The 23,861-nt window shown below is 38.1% G+C and overlaps 1 protein-coding gene across 1 annotated transcript in view; it reads left to right on the top strand.

Annotated features, from left to right (window-relative positions):
- Positions 1–1,948: 1,948 nt before the first annotated feature.
- The window catches only part of TARBP1 (tRNA guanosine 2 -O-methyltransferase TARBP1), a 33,812-nt gene continuing 11,899 nt past the window's right edge, over positions 1,949–23,861 (top strand). Inside the window, exons 1-17 of the mRNA XM_085055497.1 lie at positions 1,949–2,807; positions 2,889–2,986; positions 3,806–3,875; positions 4,723–4,871; positions 6,292–6,344; positions 7,895–7,992; positions 9,069–9,204; positions 10,228–10,324; positions 11,203–11,292; positions 12,000–12,138; positions 13,829–13,925; positions 14,219–14,394; positions 16,924–17,021; positions 17,659–17,820; positions 19,346–19,539; positions 20,224–20,479; positions 20,564–20,752. Coding sequence (XP_084911623.1) covers positions 1,964–2,807; positions 2,889–2,986; positions 3,806–3,875; positions 4,723–4,871; positions 6,292–6,344; positions 7,895–7,992; positions 9,069–9,204; positions 10,228–10,324; positions 11,203–11,292; positions 12,000–12,138; positions 13,829–13,925; positions 14,219–14,394; positions 16,924–17,021; positions 17,659–17,820; positions 19,346–19,539; positions 20,224–20,479; positions 20,564–20,752 — 2,946 coding nt within the window. The 5' untranslated portion in view covers positions 1,949–1,963. The remainder of the gene's footprint in view (positions 2,808–2,888; positions 2,987–3,805; positions 3,876–4,722; positions 4,872–6,291; positions 6,345–7,894; positions 7,993–9,068; positions 9,205–10,227; positions 10,325–11,202; positions 11,293–11,999; positions 12,139–13,828; positions 13,926–14,218; positions 14,395–16,923; positions 17,022–17,658; positions 17,821–19,345; positions 19,540–20,223; positions 20,480–20,563; positions 20,753–23,861) is intronic.

Below are 23,861 nucleotides of genomic sequence, written 5' to 3'. Positions count from 1 at the left end.
GCATGAAGACCCCTAACAACTATGGTATGAGGGTGTGAAGGGTGTGCTTCTTGACACCTGAAAATTACAAAATGCTGCTGATAATTACAAAATGCTTGCTCATTTTCTCTCTCTTAACTCCGTATCAACCTTTCTGGCTTGTTTCTGCTTGTTTGTTTTGTTTCATTGTTATAATGTTCCACTCAGAAGCCACCCAAGCCTGTTCTCCCTTTTTGTCTCATAAGACATTCTACAGTGGAACAGTTCAAATTTAAATGGTGTTGTTTAACTTGGTGTTACAGCATTTCAGATTTGGCATGCCACCATCACAAAAATAAAGGCAAAGCAGAATTCAGACAATAATGGAGAAACAGCACAACACCTAGTATATTTTATTCTGTTTTAATTACTAATTGTTTTAATTACTAATTGTTTTAATTACTAATTGTGCAGACTTTTAACTCTTTATTTAGTTAAGTCTTACAGATGCCAAGAAGTGAAGTGTAAAACTATAATAAGAAAGGATACCCTGCTCACACTGTTTCAAGCCTGATAAAAGAAACCCCCCCAGTTCATGACACTTCATGCAATGAGTGGAAATGTAAAAAATATTGAAGAGCAAATGGAAAAACAAAATATATTATGGCATGGAAGAGATTTCAATAGTAAGCATCCTATTTACTAATGTACATTGTAATAATTTCTCCTGTGAAACATGTTTCTGTGTGTGTGAAACAAGGTACTACATTTTACTTTACATTTGAGTAAAATGTATCATTTGAACTGTTTTCTTGAGGTTTTACTAGATTCTGTAATTAATATGTAACAGAACATACCTCGAGTGGTAAGGCCCATGGAAATCGTCTTAGCTAGTGGGTTTAAAATAATTCATTTCCGCCTTCTTTTTCAGAATATATCGCATATGTTGTCACACGATAGGTTCAATTCTAATAAGAAAATTTTGCATTAATTTTGCAGTCAATAGACTCTCAAAGATAAAAAAAAAATTCTCTAAAAACATTTGGGGTAAATGGATAGCCAGGAAAAGGAGAGACTACTCATGTAATTTTGAGAGGAGTGATTAAGTGGAACCTCACTTGGAAAACTAGCAGTAAGCCTTTCTTCTCCATTAGACTCTAGGCAACAACAGCTCGGCCAAGGTAATGGCTGTTCCCCCTGGAAACCATGTTGTATCTTTGCTGCTGTGCATGGAATTTGCTATTCATTGCCTTCACAGGAACAGAAGGTTCCAAGTTTGACTTTTCCTAATGACCACATCTAGGAGAGTAGTTTGCCAGCACTTTTATTGTGCTGAGCACTACATTTTTTTTTCATGGCAATTGTAATCTTGCATAGTGAGTTTACGCTTACTGGAAATCAACTTGATTTTCTGAGTTAGGCTTTGGCAGCAATGGTACACTGAACTGCACAGGAGCAGCTCTCTGGCCTCAGTGCTGGTGAGCTGGGCCCTTCTAACAAACCAACAGCGTGGAGCCAGCATCCAGGAATGCCTCTGGCCTTGAGGCAGACACAAGGCATTCGGGCAAACTTCGGGTACTCTGTGATGGTGAACAGTGGCTGGTTTCAGCAACTTCTTTTGGCACAAATGCTTAGAACAAATATGACAGGTGGGAAAACTGGGCTGCATGACCTTGCGTTGTAATGTGCATGGAGGGTAGAGAGAGCTTCCAGTGCACGCAAGGATGGAAATTCACCCGCTTAAGCGAGCGGCTCGCACCTGGGACATCTCCACTGGGCCTCCCGTGCTGGGCCCATGGGAGCACACGGGGTCCAGGCTGTGCTTATCAGCCACCACGACTGGGACACACTCACAGGCGGGTTACGACCTAAAGATGAAGAACGTTTTAAACGCAAACACAGCCAAACCAGTCAGTCACGCTGTATTTTCGCCTCCCGCCGCCCCTCGTGGGCCCCGCCCGCCCCCGCCTGCGCAGCCGCCGCTCCTCCTCCGCCCCCCCGCGCGATGGAGGTGGTGCTGGCGGACACGCTGCTGTCCCGCTGCGGGGACCGCGCCGCGCTGCTGCGGGCGCTCAGCGCGCCGCTCTCCGCCGAGCGGGCGGAGGCGCTGCGCCTGCTGCTGCAGCGCCTGGCGGCGGGCGGGCCGGCGGCGGCGGGCGAGGCGGAGGCGCTGCGGCGGGCGGCCTGGGAGGTGGCGCTGGAGCGGTGCCGGCCGCTGCTGCGGGGCGGGGAGGGCGCGGCGGGCTGCGGGGAGCGGGTGCGGGCGGCGCGGGCGGCGCGGGGAGCGCTGCGGCACTGCGTGCAGCTCTGCGGGGCGCCGCTGGCCGCTCGCCTCGCCCGCGACGCGCTGGCCGAGCTGGCGGCGGGCGGCGGGGCGGGCGCGGAGGAGGCGGCGGTGGAGGCGCTGGTGGCGGCGGCGCCGCGCCTGGAAGAGCCGGAGCTGCTGTCGCGCTGCGTGGCGGCGGCGCTGGCGCTGGTGCGGGAGGAGGGCGAGGGCGAGGCGGCGGCGGCACTGGTGGCCGGGCGGCTGCTGCCGGCGCTGGGCGGGAACGGAGCGGCGCTGCCGCGCGTCTGGGAGGGGCTGCTGGGCGCGGGCGGAGCGCCGCGGGCCGGGCGGGCGCTGCTGGCGCTGAGCGCCTTGGCGGACGCGCTGCTGCCGCGGGGCCCGGCGGGGTCGGGGCCGGCGCTGGATGCGCGGCTGTGCCCGCGGTTCTGGCGGCTGGTGCAGGAGGGCCTGACGGAGCGGGACGGGCTGTGCCGCAAGCGGGCCCGCTACCTGCTGAAGAGAGCGCTGGACCTGAGCGGCGGGCAGCGCGCCGAGCTGCGCTGCGCTGCGGACGGCGGACACGGTACGGGCGGCGGGAGGGCGGAGCGGGGCTGCCCGCGAGTGCGGCGCCGGGAGAAACGAGTGTCCTCTGCTTTCCTCTTAGAACCGAGTCTGTTCTGGTGGTCTGCTGAGAAGAACGAGCAACTGCTACAGTTTTGGGAAACTTACATTTTGATAATGGAAACCTTGGAAGGAAACCAGGTAGGAGCGCAGTAAAACATCTGCCCATCCTAGACAGACGTGTGCCTCACTTGTGGCATGTGTGAATGGTTTTGTAGGGCAGAGTGTTTTCAGTTTGGGTGATTGAGGGGATCTAAGTCAGCATTAAGTGGAATGTTTTTGTTTCAGCTCTTAAATACTTAAAACACAGCATGTGTCATTCATTGGGAGTAAATTCAGAACTCTGTCATCGGAACACACCTGGTTAGTGCAATGACAAAAACCTGGTGTGAGGCTAATTGCAAGACCAGGGTAACCAGCTTAGGGAAAAATCAGGTGATTGCACCTAGTGACCTGTTTGGTAGAGGGGACTACATCTGTGTAGTAAAGCACCTGGGGCTTTGGATTAAAACTATTCTGTGAGTCCAGTGTACTCGGCAGAAAGAGTCCCGCTGACTTGAGGTTTCCATAATTCTGTTTTATTGTGGTGTTGACTTATTTAGTTAACTATTAGTTGTGTGCCCACCTCCCTGTAGTTATGGTATTAGTACATGATTGTCCTGTAGCTGAAATATTTATTTAAATGTTTAATTTTAGATATTTGTGCTGTTTTAATTTTGAGGAATAGAATAGTTATTAGTAAGTGTTATTGTTATAATATGGTAGCATTGAAGTATCAGTTTTTCTTTACTGCTAAATTGCATTGTGTTGCTTACCATAGGCACTGCAGGTTTATGTAAGTGTACTTCTGTTGTCAATTATATGTTCATGCTATTGATAGTAAATTCTAGCCCTTAAGTAACTGAGAGCTCCTAGGTTTGAGATATAAATTACTTACATTACATCTGATTTGCATTTCAGATCCATGTCATAAAGCCAGTGTTGCCAAAACTAAACAGTTTATATGAGCTTGCCATATCAGGGGATAAAGGTAAGACAGAACTTTTTCTCTTTAATCTCTTAAATATTGGTCAGTTACGTTGCACTTTTCTGGTTTTTTCTTCTGTTTTAGTATCAGGTTTTTGTAATGTTTTGTTTCTCAAATTAGGTGTTTTCTGGGTGGCTGTTCCAGTTTTTGTGGGTCTGCTCTATGCATAGGTTGTTTGGCAAACATGCATAGGCAGTGGCCACTCTGCTCTGAGAAGAAATCCTAGCATGTGTTTATTGCTTACTATACTGTCTTGAAATATTGTTTCTCTGTCAGCAAATCCAAATAAATGGTCATCTTTCCACTGTGTTTTGCTTTACTTAAGATAATGTGAAAACAAAATAAAGCCAGAGATTTTTGGGGTTGTACAAGCCAAGTCACCTGCAAAACTTTGTAAAAGGGGAAAAAACTCCCAACCCAACTTGTTAAAAGTGGGGAGAGAATAAATAAAATGAGTGCTGAGACAGTCTGTCTAGGGCACATGGGCACATGTAATTAGGTAGCTCAAGATGTTAGAGATCTGTAAAGTGGAAAGACTATTAATGTGAAACTTTTGCAGGTAAATACATTGGTATAAATAGAGTTGGAAAAAGAAGGATGTGGCATTTGCACTTTTTAGTAATTTTAATTTGTAACTAATAAAATAGAGAGTCACTTTGGAAAACGGTGTTATTTTTTAAAATTAGATTTAGCAGGGTATTTTTGTAAAACTAATAGCTATAGTCACCTTTTTGAAATGCCCTGTGAATAGACTATAATGTTGTCTAAAATGTCATTATGTTGTGTGCTACTGTGCTTGTGTGTTGCTGTCACTTCTTTGTCAGTTTAGAAGCATTTCTTTTTGTAACAGGTTGTTGGCTGTTTCACCCATCATGGCATATGTGCATTTATAAACGAATGTTTGAGAGTGAGAATAAAACATTGACAAAGGAAGGCATTCTTCATTTTCTGGAGCTTTATGAAACAAAGCATCTTCCAAATTCCCTTGGTTTCTCAGAGGTAACTGTTACTTCCCTGAACAAACAAATGTTCCAGTTTGTAATAGATCTTAATGTTAATTGCTTTAGTAGTTGGAATTGGACACATTCTATAAAAATACTCTTACTTAGCTGTATTTGTAAGCCATATTTGTAAGAGGTGCTGAATATTTAATTAGTTGAAAAATGGACAGGGTAAAGGGAGTGTGTTTTTGAATGTAGTTGTTCATTCCCAAATTTCAAACTAATGCTTTCTAATTCCAGTTGGCTCACCGTTTATTGGGATTTGTTACCAGAAGTAAAATTGCCAGAGGAGGGATTGATGCTTGAGATTTTCAGAGCCCCCTGTCTTAAGGAATTGTTCCTATCTGATCATTCTGGTGTCACTCTGGGTGTCACACTTGCACCACCTGAGACTCCAGATGCATGCAGGGCCAGCCAGTCACCCAGAGACTCTGCAGAACCCAACAGACAGGGAGAAGACCCCAGACCAAAAACCACCATTGGACCAAGGGGCATGTGAAGAGCAGGTGCAGAGTGTAAGGATACAAAAGTGTTGGTGTTGGGCAAAGTGTCAGTGCCAGTTCATGGCTGCAGCCATTTCCTGCCACCCAGGACACAACCTGCAGCTTGCACTGAGCTATCTGCACTAGGTGCATTGCTCTACTCCTGAACTCTCCAAAATTATTAATATTAATTGATTGAACAGAGGCTTGGATAAACCTTGTCAACAGATTTCAAGTGTGTGCAAATTGTCTCCTACTCAAGGATGGACTTTGAACATCCAATTCTAGATAACCCTCTGAGGAAGCGTCTGTGTAGTATAATCACTGTATTCCTGCATCCCGTAAAAGCCCCACACTTTAAATATTCTCTGCGTGGGAAGAAATATTGAAGCTTAAAGGGTTTTTCTTTATTACTATCACACGTGGATCAACTCTCCAACCAGCCTACTCTTTAGTAAGGAATGATCTACATTCTACTATTTATTCTTAGTTTTCTACTTCATAGGAGCATTCGCCTCTGAGGTTAACATTCCTGATTTATACTAATTAAGTCAGCCTCTTGATGAGTAACTTTAAACAAAGTCAATTGTAATACGCACCTTAAATCCTTTTACCTGTGCTGGCTCTTTGTCATTCTTTTATTTCATCTTTAAATCTATTTTCTCTGTTTCCCAAAAGGATTTCTTATTTACCTGCATCTTCCACAATACTCTGTGAAATGTATCTAGTGGAAAAGTTTCTTTGCTTGTTTACTCTTTTGGTACCCCTTCTCTTTAGTTTCTTCCTCTTTTTGCTTCTACTATTTACTACTAACAAGAGTATTCTCTAATTTCTGGATCTGTCCTTTGAAATTTTGAGAAAAAGGTTTAGTTAGCTTCTATGTAGCAGTGCGTTGGAAGTGTATATTTAGCCATTGTTCTTGTTTCCTTTTTTCAGTTTGTTATTGGACCACTAATGGATGCCCTCTCAGAAAGTTCTCTCTACAGCAGGTAAACCACTGGTTTAATTAATCAATTATTTCTTTTATTTCTTGATTGTTGCAAATGTGTTCTAATAATACTGGTTTAAGTATGTGGGTAAAATCTTAGCTAAGGAAAACACATTAATAAAAAATGGTGCTGCTAAACTTGCTGACAGGTAGAGAGCTTTTCAGGGAAGGTGGGTGGCTGTGATGAAATGAAGTATATACAATTTAATCTGAGTAATAGCAACAAAGGATGCCTCAAGCTCCTTATTGAATCTTGTTTTGAAACATTAATTTGGAAGTGACATATGATAAATGAGTAACTTAGTGAAGTATTTTTTTTATCTTCCCATTTTCTTACTGTAATTGTTCCTAATTTATAACTGCTGGAAGTGGTTTTTTCCAGGAGACTTTGTGGTAGACAGATGGCTTTGGCCTCTCTTGGTGTAAATATGTAAAGAACAGAGAAGAGTCTGAGGATTTTCTACACATTCAGTGTAGTGATGGATGGCATTGAGTCATTTGTGCTAGTTGCATGGGGAGTACTGGGAGGAATCAGGTGCTGAATGCATTTTTGTTACGACCTGGGGTAGCTGAGGTTCTTGTTAATAGATGCCTTGGGGCAGATTGGAGTGAGTGGCTGGTGTGTCTCTGTATATGGCAGGTTTATTTCAGAACAATTGAGTTGCAGTGAAAAGGAGGTATTTAGCCATTTGGTTGTCATCCATAGAAATATAACAATATGAATGTAGAAAATATCACTTAAAACAAATGTAAGGAAAAGAAAAAAGAGAAGGTAAGAGTAGATAGTGGAGAGGAAAGATGTCACCATCTGTGGATCCAACAGCAAGACTTGATTGCTGCAATTTTCAATGCCCCTTGGTCGAAGTGATGGTCACAGTCTTGATCTGATGGGGGAAGCCCATGAAACAAAGAGTTCAATGGGCTAATATTTATTCATTTTTGGGGGATAAAACCAGACTGTCACTGGTGATAGCTTGGATTCAGTGTAGTCAAAAGTGTAGTCAAAATAGGTTGTTTCGTCTAAACATGGCAGGACAAATGTGACCTCTACAGGCTCTTGCAGCAGTTATGCATTTCTGATCTCAGCTGGCTGCAGTATCTTTCAATGGGCATACAGGGATGGGAATTCAGAAGGTGAAGCACATGCCAAGTGTTTCAGTGTGTATGTTAGAGCTGTGTTGAATTGATACTTCATTATCTCCTTAATTTTCTCTCTCAGTTTCTGTATTTCTGGTGAAACATGGAGGAGGGTGCATGTTTGAGTATAGCAAGAATATACAAAGTTCTTAAAATTAATGTCAAACTGAGAGAAAGCTGTAGAATCTCATGACTGATTCTAATCCTAAATAGCCAGGATCCTGAGACTTCTCATGAGACAACTCATAGGTTGTCTCTATTGGTCTCACACAGTGTCACTGAGTGACACTTTGTTTGTGTTTAGGGGCAATTCTAAACATTCTAAATCTGTTAGATTTTAGATTAAATCTGTCACATCTAATTCTAAGGCTGTTAACATGCCAGTTGTGTATCTAATGTTTTAAAACCCAACAGGACACCAGGTCAATTAATAGGAGCTTGTCCTCCTTTGGGAATGAGGTTACAGAAGTTTTTGGCTACTTACCTCACTCTTCTTCCAGAAGAAGAAAAAGGTATGTTTCAGTTTCACCTTTATCTGCTTTTAAAAAAGGAAACGAAAAACCATGAAACTGTTTTCTGTATCTCAAGCATTTACTTGAGAGAAAAAAGGAGTAATTCTGCTGACAGTGGAGTTTCCAGAGAAATGGTCTTCAGGCACTTTAAGGGATCCTGCAGCACTAAGCTACAAAATTCTTCTAGGAGCAAAATGAAGTAGATTTGCTTTTTATTAATGGAAAAATAAAAAGCCGAAACAGGCTCCTAAGATCTGAAGGTGAACAGTATTTGCAGATTGGTTTTTCTTTATCTGCCAGACTTTTTTAGTCATGACTTGTATAGTGATGCATTCAAAAGAGCCTGTCCAGGGGCTGAAACAGAATAAGGATTCTTCTATTGTGAGGCTGGGTGGAAGAGAATCTCTGAAACTGTTCCAAATTTGATGCTAGTGTAGGCTGAAAAGGAGAGCAGAATTTAATGTCTGGTCTAGTTGGATCAAATAAGGGTAGAATCAACTGTGTTTGGCACCCTCTATGTACAGGTATATTCTAGTAGGAAATACCTTATGTATTTGTAAAGCCATAGATTTTCTATTTCTCTGCTCTGTCCCAAGGCATATATTTTATCACAAAATGGACGGTCTGTGATTAGGAATCCTGAGATTGGGTGGCCTGCTTCCACAAACTATGGATGGGGTGACTTATTGAAGATGGCTCTGCCCATTCTAGCATCCATTAAACTCGTTGAATCACTACGTACTATGGTCTGCCATCTCACAAACCAAATAGCACCTTAAAAAGGGCATTGTTTAGTACTCAAAATAATCAAGAGTTAAAATTCCACTCCTGAATATGGTGATTAGTGCAGATTACCAAAGTCAAAATTAGGTTTATTTCTGGTTATCTCCTAATCATATCACGTTACTGACAGACTTCTTTGGAATGTAATATTTTTCATTGAAATAATTAGGAAATTATTCTGTTGTCTTTCATTTAATTGTCAGCAACTATAATAACACTCTTCTTCTGGAGTTCATGTTATTTAAATGCATTGGAGAATCACTCTGGGTTGTTTTATTTACTTTTATTTTAAGGTAGCTTCCTGTTAAAATTTATTCAGAAGATGACAAGTAGGCATTGGTGTGCTGTTCCCATTTTGTTTCTTTCTATGGCTTTGGCATCTATCCCTGCATGTAAAGTACTTGGTGCTGAAGGACTTCATGCTTTAAGGTAAAATATACACTGCATTGTGTTCTTACAGTTTTCTTTCAAAGAAGTGTGCTTATAGTCTGGAGAATGAGGATTTGATTAATGTTTGTGACTTCTGAAGGGATGGTTGTGCATGGGAATGGAAGGGTCTGTCTCCTCTATGTCTAATTTGCAGAGGAAAGCAATTCAAGAACCAATGTCTTTATATCTGTGTGAATTTTAAAAAATGGGAAAAAATATTCTAATAAAGAAGAAATTATGAAGATCTAAAGTGAAAAAACTCAATCTTCCACACTTCCTGGTTGATATATATCATACTTCTTCCTTTTCTTCTAGTCACATTACAGCCTGGTTTAATAGCAGTTGAGCATATATCAGGGGATAACCCACAATGCTGGAAACTGAAAGATTTCTAAATAAAAGGCTAGGTAAAAGTTCTTGGCCTCCCTCATGGCCTTAATCACACTGGTATTTCCTAGGTGTCTGCTTTCACTTTCTAGAGGTACTAAAAATCAGTTGTCATTCTAGTTTAATCAAATTTGAACTATTAAATATTTTTGATGGCTGAGGGAATATTGGATAGAAGCGTTTCACAAAAAGAAAAAATAATGTTGGATGTGCCTTTGCTGATAAAAGATCACTGAAAGTTTCTTTTAATTTTGTGTTTGAGTGAGAATTTGATGGCAAACATTTGCATACTTGTTACAGAGAGAAATGCTAATATTAAATTATCAGTCTGAACTGATGGGATCATGGGCATTGTTCCTTTAGTTTTGGTTTTGGTTTTTCATCTCCTGCTTTTGATTTTGTCAGGTTTATGTTCATCCAAGTTTTATTATCAGTTTTTGAAAGTACATGTAACAGTAGTCTCGGTTCTGGATTTTTTGTGGTGTGAGCAGGCAGTGTTTGTGTCATACTTAACAGAATATGTCTGTTACATGCAATCTAATGTATTTGAAATGGTTCGTGATTAGAGAATATATGAAAATGTTTACATTTTTCTAAGTGTGTGTTTTATACAGTGTGTGTTTTTCCTCTTTCCAGAGATGTCCTGCAGTGTACTATGATTACACATCAGATTTTGTTGCGTGGAGCTGCTCAGTGCTATCTTCTTCAAACAACTATGCATTTGACAGATGTGGTCAGTTTGGGGTTTTATGTTTTGTTTTAGTTTTTGTTCTTTTCTTTTTCATGATGTAATAGAAAAACATTAACACTTTTACAGGGTTAACAGTATTCAAAAATTGCTAAATACAGTATTTATACTGGTTTTGCTGGATTTGCAATTTTTTTAGTGACTATTTAAATTGTGCTATGTGAGTATGGTATGCTTCTGTTACCTTTGGTTTTCCATAAAAAGAATTTTTTCATTAGCTTTTATTAGTTGATGTTTTATTGTAGGTAAATTTGTAGGTTATTGTATTAATGTTCACGTGGTAGTTATTGTAGCAGGATGTTATTCCATCTCTGCTATATAAACTCAGGTTTTAACAGGTAGAAACTAAACAGACTTTCCTGTAGTACCTAAAATAATAAAAGTATTCATGATACCAGAATGATAAAACTGCCATAGGTTTGAATTAGCAGGAACTTAGTTATTCAGTAATCAAAGTCTTCATGTTTTGTTTGTTTTACAGCTTGCTTTCTAAGTAAGTAGTCTTCCATGTTGTGTGTTATGGCTATAAACCTGTCTAAATTTCATTTTTAGAAATGCAGAAATAGTACTTATGAGTGACTCTTAATAATTAACCTGCATTAATTTAAAAGGTGTCGTCAGTGAATAGCACTATTCTTACACTCATTCATTTATTTTCAGATAGACTTTAATACTTGGGAAAATTAAGCTTTTTTCCCTTAAGTTGGTCCCAAAGAGGCAGAAATGAGTCTGCATCACAAAAAGAAAAAAGTAAACTTTTTTCTGAAACTTGCCAGATAAAGGCAAACTTCTTGACTTGCCATGTAGGTATTATCTGTTGTATATTATGTTGGCAGCTATTGTATCTTGATTAATTTCTTCAGGAGAAAGTGTCCTTCCCAGAAGTTTCAAGCTTTCTTCTATCCCTTAGACCAGAGGAGTCCCTAAGGAGAGATACTTTGTTATGGACAGAGGTGAGAACTGAAGCTGGTTTTATGTTCACCAAACCCAGCACTGGTAGAAAAAACAGGATAACCTCAAAGGGAAAAATGTGCACACCATGTGGAGTGAGATTGTAAATCAAAAATTTCCACACAATACGTATTTTATGTCTTTGTGAGATGTAAAGTGCTGTGAATAAAAATTCAAAGGTGAAATAATTTTTTTATCTAGTATGTACTGGAGCCAACTGATTATGTGGCTATCACTTTTGGTTAGTTGTACAGCAATATAATGATAAAGCAATTTTTCGTGTAGTGTCTTCTTGTTATGCATACTGTACACTTAATCTTGCTCCATTCATTTTTGCCATAAAAGTTAAAAAAAAAAGTGGGTTTCACTAGATAGCACTTGATGAAAGAAGCCTTTTTGAGACAAGGGAATTTTTACCAATCTTGCTTAATTTTAGGAGTTGTTTTTCTTATATTGGTACCATTGATTTTTTGGGGGTGCTCTGAGTTACCCTCTGGAAGAACATTTTTCTGTGTGTGGCTAGAAGGGAGTAGTCTGCTAAGGCTTGAGGTGGCTCTGGTGAACACCTCTTGCAGTGTGTGGATTTGCTGATGAGTGCAGATGTTTGTGTTTAACAGTGCTCTGCTGTGCTGCTGCCCAGTCAGTGGTGTCAGTGCACAGCTGCTGAGCCAGATGTGCTCAGGGAGTAACACACTGTGTGTGAATTCAGCTTTGCAGTTGGTTGCAAGTGAATGACAGGTGCTTCAGGAACTCTGCAGCTGCTGATCTTGGACATCAAGAGACATCATCATTATGTCAATATGTACACAGTCTTGTGGGAGAGTACCTTAAGACACCAGCCTCTGAAAGTAAGTTAAATGTGTGTTAATAAAACACTCTGTTTTTAAGATAATTTTTAAAAATCACAACAATCCTTTGGATTTTAGAATAGTTGTTTGTTTTTTTATATTGTACCTGCTCAAGTTCTACCCAGCCTGTGGTATTCACAATTCTTATGTTTGAACCTTATTTTTTTAATTCCAGCTTTCCTTCATAAATTAAAGTCCTGCAGAATTAACTGAGTCTAAATTAAGTCTAGATATTCAGTTTTAATGCTGCCCTGATGCTTGTCCATTGGATTTATTTTGTCACTCTTTTGATGGTGTCTGAAGAATGAATGTGAGGGCAGAGGAAAGCACAAGGCAATATGAACATACACAGGTTCTGTCACCTTTCTCAGGAGAGCTTTGTAAAATGACCATGTTTTTATGGAGAGAGAGGCCCTGGATTGGGGCAGCTGTCAGCTCATTACACACCTTCCTGTTTTGTTACTTTCTTTTGACCTTGGACAGCTTGCAGCGGGTGAGCTGCCACATGTTATAACCGAGGAAGGTACTTTGTTGGCTGTATTAATATGCAGGTAAATTCCAAAGGACCTTCTTTTTTCACCAGCACATTTTAAATTACATTACAACGCCAGGTTAGTGTCTTTCAGATACGTTGAAAGGAATGGCAAATTGATATTTTTTATATACTTTGACTTTTGTGTGGCATTTGTTTGCTAGTCAAGTACTGCAATCACAGTTAATTTTGTATAGTTTTATGTTGTCAGAAGTCAAAACTGAGCATTTTTAAGTATAACACACATAAAAGATTAAAAAGCTAGGTCAGAATTTGCTAATGATAAATAGCTTCAGAAGCTTCCTGCAGCTCAGGAAAGTTCACTTTGTCTTACTGTTTGAGAAGGTGCAAGCAAACTCTTCTCTGTTGATACTCCAAGGTAAATTTGCTAATAATTTTGGCAGATCTTCTCTCCTTCCTGAAATGTTTATTTAGTTCTTGGTGTGTATTATCTTCAATTCCATTGCAAGCATCTGCATTTCACTTGTAAAAAGTGATGTTTGTAATTCTGTGGTTTTATATGAAACTTAACTAATAAGCATCTCTTTAGAGGGAAAAAAAAATAACCATGTCCGGCTGCTTGAATTGGACCTCCAAAGTGTGTTTTGCTTTCTAAATTCCCAAAGCCAGAAACATACTAGTTAAAAAGACCTTTAAAACCAACTTACGTACTGCTATTTCAGAAGCAATTTTATAAGTCTGATGATGTAGTCCTGCATAAAAGATTAATAAAAATCACTTCACTTAAATTCACTTAAGTTTGTATAATTTCCTTTTTACAGAATAGTTCTAGTTCTTTATGTAGCTTCTGGGTGGTCAAAATCACAGCTGATGTTTCTAATGAAGCATAGTGGAATTATGGTCTTCATTAAATTGATTTGAATATGCTAATGTAGAATGGAAAAGTCTTTTGGGAACTGCTACATAATATATGCTACCACATAACATATTGCCTAAAATTTATTTGCGCATAAAGGCCAGTTGTGTTTAATTTGTATTTAGTTAAAGAATGCCAAAAATTAGTAGTAATACTCATGTTAGCATTAATTGTTTCTGTAGTATTAATTTATTAAAATAAGTTACGAAACCATAAGTTTTAGAAATTAATATAAAGGTATTTTTTAGTTACTGTGGAAACCTTAAAATATCTTTAATCAGGAGAAAATTGCTTTATGCCTGACTGGTTTGAAGCTAAGCTTGTCTCAACAATGATTCTGTTGGCTGCTGATGTGGAGCAGATGAAGAATAAATACAGGTAAGTATGAAATACCTTATTTTACATTTCTCTCTTTTTCAATCCCCTCACTCCTGAAGGATCCAGTAGAAGCCTGATCAAGTTGGGAAGCTGTCCTCTTTTCTCTGTAGACTTCTGATCAGCCTGATCATTCCTTAGACCTTGTCCAACTGTTGCTGCAAACAACCTGGGTAACATTTCTAAAGATACTTGAGCGTCTTGGAAACGTGTCCTATTTATTTCCATAAGTACCTTCAGCACTTAAGGCAGATACTCAGAAGAAGACTTTCTTTTTAATTTTTGTTTTTGTGTAGTGGAAAAAGCAACATAGAATGGATTGAACTAGAGGCTTTCTTGAACCCTCTTCTGGATGTCTTGATGAAACTTGGCAGTAATGCTTACATACCAACACTGAAAACAGATAAAAGCCTACAGCTTCTCTTGAAGTTATTGCAGACCCGTTCGTTAAAATGTTCCAATTCACAAGATGGTTAGTGATATCTTCAGTATACTGTGTCTTCTGTTAATTATAGTCTTAACTACACCTAAGGTACTTAACTGTTTTGCGGCTATTTGTCTAACTAATATTAGCCTAGAAGTGCTAAATGTAAAAGCTGACAATCTGGTATGTCTTATAAAACTTGAGCTGTGGGTCCAATCCTGCAGGTGTCCTAAGGACTGGGAATTGAGAATGTGGAAGCCTTCTGAGAAAGCAATTGTCATCCATTAGGATTAGGTTATCAGTTACAATTGGAAGAGTGTGACTGTATTGCAAATATTTATAAGCCTATTCTTTGCAGGTGAACAGATTCAATAAATCATTTAGACACTTCAGAAAGCAGCTACTACAGAAACCCAGCCTAACCTGCTTGGTTGCCACAGGTTCAGCTAGAGTCTTCCCTGAGTGCATAAAGTGATGCTACCAGACATCCTGTTTTCTGAGTTGACTGGTAGACTAAGAGGTGCTCACTGAAGTGCAAGCCTGGTGATCTGTCTGTCTGGGAGTGTTGGCCCCCCACAGACTGAGCACTTTAACGTGTAGGCCTTTCAGGAGAGTCTACCACTGTACATTCAGCCTACAGCACAAGGATAGAACAAGCCTGAAGCAGAACCCTACAAAACATGTGCAAGTGCATATTAGTTTTTTATTATCAAGAATAAATAATTTCCTTGTGTGCCTTATTTCTTTATGTGCTTGCTAATGTACCTGCAATGGATTGCTCCTGCTTTGGGAATTTTGACACCTGACATGGCATGTTGAGTTCTGCTGACAGAGTTCCAAAGGTATGGCAAGGCTGAGCATTGCAGTGTCTCCATCCTTTTGAAGGTCCCTATAGGTGCTCCAGTACAGCCCATTATCAGTCTTTCAAGAGGCTTTCTGAATTGCATTGTAGTTTCAAGTTAAACAAGGATTGCTTTTCTTAAATTACCTTCTGCAGCATTTTTGGGCTTCTTCCTTCTGTAGAGGAGAACCAAGTAATAAATATTTCTTTTCTGCAGTTGTGAATTGACTGTGGTGAGGGGTGGGAAGATTAATGCTGTAAAGTATAGAAGTTGAGTTTCTGTGTTGATTGAATAGGAAGTGAAAAGTCATGTTTGTCAAATGGAACACAAAAAATGGTAAGGAATAATAAAGGAATCTAACCTTGTAAAACAAAAATAAGTGGGAAGTGTTTTATTGAAGTATATATTACTGGGGATAGACATGCCTGAAATGCATGCTGAAATCATCAGCATTCTTCTACAGTTCTTGCTGCCTGAACTGTTGTTAGATTTCTCTACTTTTAACAGTAAGATTGTGGTAGTTATTTTTTACTAGTGTTACAGAGCCACTGGTAAGGAATTGGGTTTTATGTCCAACATGCTTATCTGAAGATTTTATGAATATAAATTGCAGAATATGTTTTAGGGATTTGAAACTTGTGGATGGAACATGATGATAATCTGACATAATTAAACTGTTGGTTCTAAACAATTTGACTTAGAAATTTAGTCCAATGAGCTATTTTAATAGGAAATATTGAAACTAAGTGCAATATGGATTAGGAACTTCTGGAAATGTTTCTCTTTATGTATTTACTTTTTGAAGGTCTTCAATTTCATAATAGTTTTGCTACATGAAGTGTTACTCAGGGTCAACTCCAGAAAAAATCAGCAGCTCTAGCCTCTGGGTGGTTTTCCTAAATCCTAAAACTAATTACTGGTACTTTTAAAACCAGATGGCCATGCAGAGTATTTTAACTCCATTTTCATACTGAGATATTATTTCCTTGGCTTTCAGCTAGCCCTTACCCTTGAAACACAGACTGAAGTGTGTTTGTGGTTAAATATGTTTTACCAGAGCGACCTACCTCCCTTGTGTGATAAACTTGTGTCTTCGTTTGTGAAATGCTATGTACATGTATACTTGGTGTACTTGGTAGCCTAGCCTTCTCTTACAGAAAATACCACATTTCGTGTCATAATCTTGTGTTTGCATTTGCAATATTAAGCCTGGAAACTACTTTGCTAAAATCTTGTAAGATTACACTATTTCCAAAGATGAATTACTTCTAAGTGTCAAAAATCCCAAAAAACAAGACCAATAACCACCAAGCCCCAAAAAACAATTTTTGTGTATATAAATATTAGGAATAGAAAACTGTATTTTTCTTACATGAAGTTAATTGCTGGATATGAAAGCCTTTGGTTTTTATTAAAGACTAAGTTCATTAATAAGCTGTTTGTGCAGAAGGTTGGGAATAGGACAAAATTGGAAAATTGGACTGTGGTCTTATGGTCTTGTGTGGGCTTTGGTTCACTAAAACATTGTAAATCTCAGGAAATAACGTAATCTGGTTTGATTCTTTCAGCCTCATGGTTTACACTGCTAAAGTGTACAGAGCTGTTTTAAGTTATTTTTAGGTATTTGAATACTGTTACTGCATAACTTTGCACCATAATTGAATCTGTGTGATATAATAAAATTCTTAATGGAATGGCATTTCTGTATGCTAATACATTGGCTTTCTCCACACAGATGAAGTGCTGTTTTATATCTGGAAATCTCTTGTGACACCTGTGGAGAGTGTTCTTGAATTTGTTCTCCGTCGGCTTACTGCCAATGAGTTGAGCACTGTAAGTAAGGATTATGAGGCATACTTTGGTATGATTTTGCTTGTTAATTTGATTTACCAGTGTTCCTAAAACGAATATAAAATCTTTAAACACCTATGAAGTCTATCTGTGTAGAAGCACTTCTGTTAACTTTTTCTGGATGGGCACAGTAAGAAGGAAAAAAAGGTGTCTTGACAAGCAGTGTTTAGTGTCTGTAGTCTGCATTGCTTGTTTCTTCTTAAATCTAAAGAATTCATATAGTAAGAAATCATGAGTATGATATACTGAATTATATCTACGAGTATAGCTGTGGACATAAGATATTAGGTGTTTGGAGTCTTGTAGTACTCAGCCTGGTTATCATCCTGTTTGCCTGTTGCTGTGCCCAGTGTTTTAAGTTTATATCCCAAAGAAACCTGTGACGTTTTAAGCAAAGCAAAAGTTAGAGTTGAATGAGGAGAATGGCATCTGAAAGTCAATTTCTAGGATTTAAAATAACCTCCCCCAAACAAACAAACCCCAAAATTAAAGGTTGTTCAATTACAATGACTGTTGTAATTTTCCTTCTGCTATCAATGTTACCAATAACTTTCTTTTATTTTCAGTTTAAGTTTCCTCCTCTTTGTGATTCACATTGCTGCTGTTTCCTCATTTTTAGGTAGGGGACCTGGATCGTTGTGATCTGTACTTGGCTTTAGTACCAGAGATTGTGAATTTGTGCTTGAAAGTCAACTGTAAGAAAATGCCATCTACCAGGAATTTCCTTTCATCCCTGATAAATGCATCTGTTCGTAATCTTCAGGAGAGGAGTTCTGAAAAGGTAATTTAACATTATTTACAACAATAACTGTTAATATAAAACAAACCAATTAGTAGTAATTAAAATAAGTATGAATATATTTAGGTTTTATATTAATAACCATACAGACATACTATAAACATAAGTTAATATAAAATTATTTCTATTATGTTATATAATAATATTATATATAACATGAAATTAAATAATAAAAATTTTGTATGAAGGTGTATGTGCATATATGTTCCCCAGTGTAATATGAATGTAAAGTATTTGTAGCTAAGATTTTTAGTACTCTTGTTTTTTTTTTTATTGCATTATTTAGAAGTCTGTATAGCTGAAGTAAAATTCTTATTGTGATAATTAACTATGTACTCAAAGATTTTTTCCTCAAATACGAACCAATATTACTGATTAAGTTACTATTAAATGAGAATTCCTTTTGTGTTTGTTGACTTCAAAGCTGGAACATACAGAGAAAAAGAAATTCCAGAACCCAGCATTGCTTAGGGTTTTTCATACAGTTATGTTGATTGTCCCATAGTTCTATGTGTTAGGCCGCTATATCTGAAATAGATATATTTTCAAAAGGTAAAGAAGCATTAATAACTTCTATTAAAAAAGGAGATTTAAATTAAGATTTGTTGGGCATTATAAACTTTATTATTATTATTTAGTATTAGTGTTTTGTTCAAGAATAGCCAATAACACATTAAAAGATTGTAAGTATTTGTTTAGCTAAGTTTGAGTTTTGAGGAAACAAAGAACAACACTTAATTTTACTTTATTCCTTTGTTTATGAGAATTATTTACTTCTTGTGGCAGTTTTAAAGTAAACATTTTCTGGTTCAAACTTAGTGTTCACTGGGTGCCTTTACCAACTTATTTTGAATTCAGGGGAATTACATTTTCATGATGATTTCTTCAGCTGCACATATAGTACATCTTTGGTTTCAGGGAAAGGAAGAAACTGCTGAATAATTACAGATGAGAAGAGTCTTTTCTGTGTTCTAGACAGCCAAATGTAACTTGGAGATACTTAAAAACCATCAAAGTTTTCTTACAGTATGGGTATTATGTGCTTTTTTAATGAGACTTTTTATTTCCTGCCTCTTTGAGTATATGCATTTATCACATAAAATAATCACGGCATGGTTGTGATCTTTTGGGTCAAATCTTTTTGGAAAAAAAAAAATCTTTTTTTCTAATTACCCTCCAGCAATATCTATGAACTGTTACCTGGCAAGATAGGAGTGTTCCATCCCAGCTGAGCTGGGTGCCTGCACATAATGCATAAGTGACTAATTAGGGAGATTTGTGCTTCTGTCAGTGCTTGTAACTTGTGAGGCATTGTGCTGACCCAGCCAGGCCAGGCTGTGTTAGGAACAGGGGAAGAAAATACAGAAGCAGAAGGATGCAGAGTTGCTACCTTATGATGTGTGTGGTGATACAAATAGGAGGATTATTAGAAGTATTAGTGTGTTATTTGTGTCATGTCAGAAGAAGTCCTTGTGTGTTTATTCATGTATGATTTGATTTTACGTAGGAGCCAAAGGTTAAAGAACAAATTAGGAAAGCAGCTAGCATGGCTTCACTTGCAGCTGTATGTGAGATAATGGATGGGAAGCTGGAAGCACACCTGGAATCTCTGCCCTCTGTGGATACCCTGAAGAAATTCATTTCCTTTTCTCGATTCAATGAAGTATTAGAGAAGCCCTCTTACACTGAAGAAAAAAATAGGTACATCTGTGCTAAAGCTTCAGTAATTCTCTAGAATAAACTTGATTAATGTGAAGCAGTGGTTAAGGTGCTAGCTTTTCCTGTTCTTTTCTTTGCTAACTTTTTGCCAAGATAGAAATGAAAAATTCTATACACAAACTATTCACTCAGTTGCTCTTTTGTGTTAACATTCAGGTTTTAAAACATTAAAGCAGCCATAACTGGTTCTTTTGTTCAGTCCTCTAGTGCTGTGAAACCACAGCTAGCTTTGAATATTGCTTACCCTTAGGCCAGCTCAAATATATATCCACTGCACAAAGCCGTGGCATGTACACAAGCAAGTTCAAATGGAAATTATTTACTGTTGGGAAGGAAAACCCAGAGCAAGCCAGAGAGCCAAGACCCAAATACTTGTGTAACAAAAAAACATGACAAATGTATAGTGATGTTTCCACTGAATACTCTCACAGATGTTTGACTAATGAGACTGACTGAGCCTAGATTGATTTTTCTCTTCTAAAAACCACGTACTTAATTTCTAGATTTCTTTTCCATGTTCTTGTCCAGTGTTGCCTTGAACTGTATAAATCTTAGCACCTTGAGGTAGTACAGTGAGTTGGTACAACTAAGCACTTACTGGTGGAGTAGGAATGTGCAGGATAAACTTTACACAATATTTATTTAAGAAAAGTATTTTTTTCACAGCTTATGTGAAGAAACAACATCTCAAGGATGGGGGAAAATCGTTGCACGCTATGTTCATGACCAGTGGATTTGCCTTCGCTTTGTTTTAAATTCATTTCCAACACTGGCTCAAGGGTATGCAGAAGCTTCAGAAATGTCATTTTCTACAGCTGAAAGGTCAAAAAAAATTCTACAGTCTGCATTAGAAGCTCTAACTATTCTTCCTTCAGACCAAGTTTTACCTGTGTTCGACTGCATGAAAGTCCTTGTTCCCAAGGTAAAAGATAAATCTGCATGGTATTACTAGTTTTTTGGATGTTTTTTGTCAAATGTAACACTTTGTTCTTCTCTTTGTTTACAGCTTCTGGACTCATCAGAGTCTCTTTGCATAGAAGCATTTGATTTGGCTTGGAAAATTATCTCCTCTTTGAGTAACACACAGCTAATATTTTGGGCCAATCTAAAAGCTTTTGTCCAGTTCATCTTTGATACTGAGGTCCTGGCTGTTGCTGCAAATGCAAAAGGTCAAGCATATGCCAAAATAAAAGAGGTCAGTTTCAAGAATTCTTTTTTTTTTTTTTTTTGAGAAGGGAACATAAATTCTGTCTGAATCTAAAAAGTATTTTACATTTTATTTTCCCTTCAGCTATTTTTGTGAATTACTTATTTCAAAAAAGGCCCAGGTTTTAGAGTGTTAAGAAAAAAAGACCTGAGAATTAGATTGAAGATTAACAAATATCTTGTTTGTTCCTGTAACACAGGAAATGAAAAACACTTTCTTTGATTTTTAGGCTGTTCAGTGTCTTCTGTGTGCAGTAAAAATAGTTATTTTATTTTATTTTTACATAATGCCCTTCCTCTTAAATATTTTGTTTAGGATTTGACACCTAAACTGTCACAAACTATCAATATTCTGGGAAAATGATGCCTTTTTCTAATAATTTAGTCTTTATGAAAGTGCTGCCTTAAATGAAAGATTAGAACAGTTCAAAAGTTTTGTAGATGCTATTGAATAAACTATTTTTATTGTTTTAAAGGATTCTTTTTCTCTGACAGTCCAGGTGTAGAAAACAAAAAACACAGTCACCTTAGAGTTCTGCATGGAGAGATGCTTCCAGAGTTAAGAAGAAAAATACAATCTTTATTCTTCTGTAAGATTTATGCAGCTGCCAGAACTCCAAAAGTTCGTGCATATGTCACAGTGTTCTTTTTTTGATTTCAAGTCCAGAAAACTGTATTCAGTACTGGTATACTGCCTTTATACACTGTACAGTTGTTAGCTGTTTCTTTTCTAAATAATGTTTCCTGAGACTTTTTTTTCCCTCAAAGCATCAATTAAATATTTGTGCAGAAAAATCCACAATGAGTGCAAGACTTCAACTAGGGCAGTAATACATTATGTATTATCTACCAGTATGTATGTCTGCTTAGACTTACTACCTCCTGTGCTTCTTTGCACTTAGCACAAAAATCACACTAGGAGGGGCTGCAGTCTTGCTCTGAGGTCACCATAAGTAGCTCTGTCCTGGTGTCACACTCATAACTGTCAGTAATAGCAAATGTCTCAAAATTATTTTTAAAAAGATATAGAAAAAAGGACACTTTAGCTATTTAAAACTACTGTGACATCTCTGTATTAGTCTTAATTGCCTGAAATGTAGTTCCAATTATTTTCTTTGATTTTTTTTTTTAACTTGCTTCAAATGGATGCTACTGTTCTCTATTCTAAGCAGCAGATAACACTTTGCATCTGTAGTCTTCATGTGGACCCAAGCCAAAATAAGATATGTATGTAAAGATGGTAAATTATCTCTTCTGTTGTACAGGTTGCTTATCTTTTACTTCTAATGAATATCTGTAACAGCTAATTGTATGCTCAGTGTTGTACTAACTGATGCGCTATAGTTATTATTTTATTTCTCATGATCTTATAACTTCTTTGAATTCTTCAAATTGCTGCCTTAACTTCAGCATTAGTATTTCAGACATTCTGTAAGGTGTGTTTTGCCAGTTTTGAGTGTTGAGTCTGTGTGACAGCTATCCCATTGTCTGCAGTGGGACATCCCATGACAGCAGGCATCAAGGAGCTAATGAAGGTCTCCTATACTCAACAAAGGTCAAGCCACCTTCTGCCCCTTCATAAGAAAAAGAAGATAAAGTTCCCAAGCAAGTGCCTACTTATGTATATTCTTATCCCAGTCCTTGGCAGTCCCTGCTGCCATTGACCCCCTGTGCAGTGGCTGTGGAGTTGTAGCTAAAGAGAAGGAAAAATGGAGCTGCCTGATGTTGATTTGTCACAGAAGCATAATTTTAATTTTGTCTGCCGCAGTGCACTCTGTCTCTGTAATAGTTGGAAGGGGTGGAACAAAGGGGTATTTTTGAGTTGGAAAAGGGACTATTGCTGTGGTAAAATCGAGAAGGGCTTCCACTGAAGGTGCCCACTGCACTGTGTTCTTTAACTTAATTTCTTCTGCTGCACTCTTCTTTTTTCTATGTGATCATTCATATGTTAATTTCGCTAGAACTTAAATATCTTAAGTTTCTTTTGTGTGTGCTGAACTTTTACTATTATTAGTGAAACAGTTGAAAAAAATTTCAGGATTGAGAAGAGCATACTAAATGCTGTGCTGCTTCCCTACAGGTGAAACACAATAGCTCAATTTTGGAATTACTGGGAAAGTTACAATGCCTGTCTTTGCACTAGAAAATAGGTTTGAATTCTTGGTAAAAACCTCACATGCTTCTAGTGTAGAGCTTTCTTTCCAGAAAGTGTTTATTCAGAGTGCATTAAAACTTATATCAGTTTTAAGCTCTTCATGAGCTTCTTGGTGCTTTAATGCTTAGCAATTCAGAACAACTTTCCCTATAAACCCAGCACTACTGTCAAAGAATTGTCACATTATCAAAAGTATCATTTCAATGCAGGAAAGTGAAGCAGCATTGTCTTTTAAGAGCTATTACACCTTCTGAAAAACCATTTTCATGGATAGCTCTAACTGATGTCTAAAAAGGAATTCTTAGAATGCATTACCTGTTTATTTGTAATTTCCCTGCCCTCTCCCAAATGCTTGCAATTTCTTAGAAAAAACAATTACTTTGTAAGTGAAATTTACTCTTGCACTTAACCCTAATGAAGGGAAAGGAAATTTTTGGAGCCATTTTTCTTGTTTTGTTTTATTTTTCTTCTTTTTTGGAGAAGCTTGAGATAGCAGTTTCAAGTATCTTAAATATGCCCTCCTTAAAAACAAAAAAATGATACAAAGACATGTTTTCATTTTAACTTAAATATGAACTTGGGCATGTATGTAATCCTGCTTAAAAAAGAAAACTAGTGATATGGCTACTTACATAAGAAATGTTGCTCCATGGTTTTTTTTCTAAATTGGTAAGGCTTGATTAAAACACTAGGTTTGTGTTCATGAAGTAAGCCCTGGTTCATTTGTTCCACTTACCAGGAGATTTGTTTAAAACAAATGGTGTTACATCTCTTTAAGCAAAGATCAGTTCTGGTTTTTGTTCACAAAAGCATTTACTGGGCCAGTTGTTGCACTGCTCTTGTAATCAGGGAATTATAAATAGATGGAAGACAGCATTAACCTGAGCAGAGATAGGATGCAAAAGACCACAAGACCTGCTAAAATAGATAGCACTGCAATTTT

This window comes from Lichenostomus cassidix, chromosome 3 (assembly GCF_008360975.1).
Source record: "Lichenostomus cassidix isolate B80296 chromosome 3, HeHo_3.0, whole genome shotgun sequence".
In the NCBI taxonomy this organism is placed as follows: Eukaryota; Metazoa; Chordata; class Aves; order Passeriformes; family Meliphagidae; genus Lichenostomus; species Lichenostomus cassidix.
Note: the sequence above shows the minus strand (reverse complement) of the source record. Positions and strands in the feature narration are given on the sequence as shown.